This window comes from Cynocephalus volans, chromosome 3 (genome assembly GCF_027409185.1).
Source record: "Cynocephalus volans isolate mCynVol1 chromosome 3, mCynVol1.pri, whole genome shotgun sequence".
Classification (NCBI taxonomy): domain Eukaryota; kingdom Metazoa; phylum Chordata; class Mammalia; order Dermoptera; family Cynocephalidae; genus Cynocephalus; species Cynocephalus volans.
The window spans coordinates 104,993,762-104,998,772 of record NC_084462.1 but is presented as its reverse complement, the minus strand read 5'-3'; the positions used below and the strand labels follow the sequence as shown (position 1 = coordinate 104,998,772).

Here is a 5,011-nt window from a genome sequence, read left to right as displayed (position 1 = left end):
AGTTGTTGAGTTATTACATTCATTGTCTTTACAATTTTTAAAATACAATGTCCAGCACTCAGTTTAAAAAATTAAGGCATGCTAAGCAACAGGACAAATGATCAAGAACCAAAAGAAGAAATAAACAACAGAAACATGCACATAGCTGTTTCTGATGTTGGTCAATACTAAGATAAACAATTATCTGAATTAAACCAGTTTTTTTTAAACCTGAAAGTAATTAAATAAAAGTTTAATTGCTCAAGGATCTTCTTTCAATTAGCACTTTTTATATTCCCAGAAATTTCTGCAAGGCTTTTTTCATATCTTTGTTCCTAAGACTATATATCACAGGGTTAAGGAGTGGGGTCACGACAGAGTAAAATAGAGTCACAATCTTCTGCATTCCAGCTACATGCTCAGATGTTGGGCTCCCATACATGACCAGTACAGAGCCATAGAACAGTGAAACTACAGTCAGATGAGACCCACAGGTGGAGAAAGCCTTCCTTCTTCCAGATGCTGAAGGGACCTTCAACACAGCTCTTAGGACGAGAGCATAGGAACCCATGATAAAGAGAAAAGGAATAATGAGAGGTAGAGGACTTAAGATGGAGAAGACAAGCTCTATCACAGGAGATTTTTTGCAAGTGAGTGCTAGAAGAGGACCTGGATCACACAGGAAGTGGTCAATAATCCTGGATGCACAGAAGGACAATTGGGAGATGATGATGATAGGAATCAGGAACCAGAGGAAACCAAGTACCCAGCAGCTGCCCACAAGGATGCTGCAGAGATGTCTGGTCATAAGGGTGGGGTAATGTAGAGGTCGGCAGATGGCGAGGTACCGATCAAATGCCATAACTGCCAGGAAAAAGCATTCTGTAGACCCTAAGGAGAAGAAAAAGTAGAACTGCAGAAAGCACCCAGAGAAGGAGATGACCTTGGTGTCAGAGAGGAAGTTGGCCAACATGTTGGGGACCGTGGAGGTGACATACCAGATCTCCAGGAAGGAGAAGTTGGCAAGCAGGATGTACATGGGGGTGTGGAGTCTCTGATCCCAACGCACAGCACAGATGATAGAAGCATTGCCCATGAGGGTCAGGAGGTAGACACCAGAGAAGAGCATGAAGAGGAGGATCTGCCCCTCCCTGGAGCAAGGGAAACCCAGGAGGATGAATCCAGTGATGGTGCTGGAGTTGCTGGGTGTGTTGAAGATTTTCATGTGTCTGTGAGCTGCAGAGGAAACAGCAATTACTGAATGATAGGATAAAGAAAAGTTGAAACTCAAATTTATATTGAAATCATCTTGGGAAATTTGGACTGCACATACACTTGCCAGCATCTCAGTAGAGTGGGATTCCACCTTGGCAGTGCTCTACACTAAGGATCAGGAAACACTTTCATTAATAGTTTAGACTTTTGGGCCCAATAGTCTCTGTTAAAACTACCCAGCTGTGCTATTTTAGTGCAAAAACAGACATAAACAACACCTAAATGAATGCACATGGCTGTATTCCAATACAACTTTATTATTGAATTTCCATTTGTGTTTCATATAACTTTTATGTATCACGAAATTTTACTCTTCTATCAATTTTTAAACTTAAAAATGTGAAAACGATTCTTAGCTTGCTGACCATACAAAAATAGGCAGTGGGCTGGATTTGGCTCAATGACTGTAGTTGCTAACCCCTGCTCTACACATTTATAGTGAGATGAGAGTAAGGACCATCCATATGACTGTGGACCAATGGAATCTCCTTGTTAGAGCAAGTGGCCTCATTAGAAAGGGAGGGAGCCTCTGGAGGTAAGTAGCTGCAATCAGCTTGTTTTCTGCTGAGCTAGCCCAGGCGTGCTGGGCCAACTTTCAGCTAAATTACAAAGTGGAGTTTCCAAAGCCATTGGGACTTTCTTTGCACACACACACACACACACACACACATACATACTCATATACACACACCTTTCCTCCTCCACACCGTACTGCAGTAATACAACAGTGCTCTTCTCTCAGTTTCCAGCAATAGACAAGTACTTTCAGGATCCAGAATCTTTGCTCTTGTCGTCCTTCAACTTCACTCTTTTTTCTTTTTTATTTTAATGAAATGTATTTATTTACTTCCTCCCCAGGGTAATTCCCTTTTATTTATTTATTTATTTATTTATTTATTTATTTATCTATCTATCTATCTATCTATTTGTTTATTTATAGTTACAAAACAAGTCTTAATAAATTTAAAAAGACTAAGATAATAGGAAATATGTTCTCTGACCACAGTAACTGAAGGAAATTTAGAAAATTCACAAATGTGTGGAAATAATGCACTCTCCTAAATGAACAATGGGTAAAAAGAAAAATCACATGGAAATTAGAGAGTATTTTGAGATAAAAATCAAAGTGCAACATATCAAAATTTTTAGGATGCAGGACTCATGCAGTGCTTAGAGGAAAATTTATACTTGTAAATACCTATGTTAAAAGTAAGAAAAATCTCAAATAAGTCATGTAAACTTCTACCTTAAGAAAACAGAAAAAAGGACAAATGAATCCCAAGGCAAATATAAGTAGGAAATAACAGATTATTACAGAAATATATGAAATAGGGAAGCAAAAAACAATAGAGAAAATCAACAAAACCAAAAGTTTGTTCTTTAAAAAGATCAACAAAATTTTCAAAACTTTATCTAGACTGAACAAGAAAAAAAGAGAGAAGGCTGAAATTACTAAAATCAGAAATAAAGCAAAGGCATTATTACATTGTAATATGTGTTTTTTTTGTAATGGTAACTTTTAGTTTCTTTCTCTTGCTCATTTGCATTTTTGTTCTACCAGTGGGTTTTGTTCTTTCTTGTGTATTTGTGGTAGCGATTATCATATTTTGGATACCAGATACAGAACTCCCTTGAAGATTTCATGTAGGGCTGGTGATGTGGTGGTGAACTCCTGCAGTTTTTGTTTGCCTGGAAAGTACACTATTTTCCCCTCATTTCTGAAGATAGCCTTCCTGGGTACTGCTTTTTTTGGTTGGCAGTTTTTTCCTCTTAGTATTTTGAAAATATCATCCCATTTTCTTCTGGCCTGTAGAGTTTCTGTTGAGATATCTGCTGTTAGTATGATAGGGGCTCCATTATAGGTGACTTGACACTTTTCCCTTGCTTCTTCTAAGATTCTCTCTTTGTCTTTGAGCTTTGCTAGTTTGACTATAATATGTCTTGGAGAAGATCTTTTTTGGGATGAATCTGTCTGAGGGTCTTTGAGCCTCCTGCATCTGTATGTCTGGGAAGTTTTCCATTATTATTTCATTGAATAGGTTTTTCATGCCTTTTCCTTTCTCCTCCCCTTCTAGAACATACATGATTTGAATGTTTGTGTATTCAAGGTTGTCTGCTAGCTCTCAGATTTTCTTCATTTATTAATTTTTTTCCTTTTTTTTTTGTCTGCCTGCGTTATTTCAAAAAGTCTATCTTCAAGATCAGAAATTCTTTCTCCTGCTTGTTCTAGCCTGTTGTTTAAACTCTCAGTTGTGTCATTTATTTTGTTGAGTGAATCTTTCCATTCCAGGAATTCTGCTACATTCTTTCTTAAGGTATTAACCTCTTTGTAAATTTCCTCCTTCATATCCTGGATATTTTTTCTCATTTCATTGTGTCATCTAATTGAATCTTTGTGTATCTCAGTGAGTTTCCTTAAGTTTGTTGCTCATAATTCCTTTTCAGTCATTTCAGGGGTTTCCTGCTCTATAGGGTTTGGTGTTTGAGACCTTCTTTTGGTGGTGTCTTATTTTCTTGGATTTTCATATTGCTAGTATCTCTACATTGATGTCTGGTCGTCTAGTAGAGCAGTTGCTTCTTCTGTTACTCTGGAGTGGACTTGCTCCAGAGTAGAAGGACTCTGAGGAGAAGGACTTCCTCCAGTTTTTCCAGACTCTACCGGTGACTCTCCTTCTGTCAATGCAGTTGAATGCCTGGCAGGCTACCTGCATGGTGGCTATGGCTACTTCTGTGGCATCAAGCCTCTTTTGCAGCAACCATGGCTGTGGCAGTGGCTGTGGTGGGCTACCTTTGTAGAGGTGGTATTTTTGGCATGCTATTTGCCTAGCTGCTTCCAAGCAGAGAGTGCTGCCTTCTGCTGCTGCCTAGGACCCTGGGCATGCTATGCTTCTTGCTTGCTTCTGGATTGACGGGGCTGCCCTCGGATCCTGCCTAGTTCTGGGCAAAGGCAGCTGCCCTTGGCTCCTGCCTAGAGCCGTGGGTGTTCTCTGCTTCTTCCCTGCTTCTGGGAAAAGGGGGATAATCTTGGCTCCTGCCTAGGACCCCAAGTGTGCTCTTCAACGTCACTATTTATCTCCAGAGCCCAGCAAAGTTTAATGGAGATAGTTGGTATTTCATAAATATATATATATTTTTTGTCTTTTTCCTGACCGGCACTCAGCCAGTGAGTGCACCGGCCATTCCTATATAGGATCCAAACCCGCGGTGGGAACGTCGTCGCTGCGCTCCCAGCACCGCACTCTCCCGAATGCGCCACGGGCTCGGCCCTCATAAATATTTTTTAAAGAAGTGATTGCCTACATTGTTGGAAACAGACAATATAGATAGATGATAAATATTAACTAATGACTTCATTTGAGCTTCCAAAATCCTGTACAATGAAGTTGAGGAAATAAAACATATAAGAAGATCCCAAATGACCTGAGGCTACTAGAATATTGGCCTAGATTTGGGAGGAATTCCACTAAAAGGAAGCAATGGGAAATGGAATATTCTGGGCATAGGACATGTCCCACCCCAGATGGTTTCCTCTCTGACCAGTAAGATTATGATAGTCCCCCAGTTTTGTGGATGTAGAAGTATGAGAGACAGCTGGATTGTTCAGCATTACAGCAAAGTTGCTTAGTAGCTCTGATGGAGTCTTTTAACGTCTATGAGCTTCATTTTCTTGATAGGAAAAGGAGTTGGATTATATGATTTTAAATCCCTTTTCATTATAAAATGCTTACCCCTATTCCAAATATACCATAAGTATACA

The 5,011-nt window shown here is 39.5% G+C and overlaps 1 protein-coding gene across 1 annotated transcript; it reads right to left on the bottom strand.

Moving 5' to 3' along the window:
- Nucleotides 1-268: 268 nt before the first annotated feature.
- Nucleotides 269-1,291, bottom strand: LOC134372309 (olfactory receptor 11G2). The gene has a single exon (XM_063089748.1). The coding sequence runs from the start codon at nt 1,202-1,204 to the stop codon at nt 269-271; it is 936 nt and encodes a 311-aa protein (XP_062945818.1). The 5' UTR covers nt 1,205-1,291.
- Nucleotides 1,292-5,011: the final 3,720 nt, after the last annotated feature.

Coding starts and splice junctions, on each gene's coding strand:
- LOC134372309 (XM_063089748.1), bottom strand. CDS start 1,204: ATGAAAATCTTCAACACACCCAGCAACTCCAGCACCATCACTGGATTC.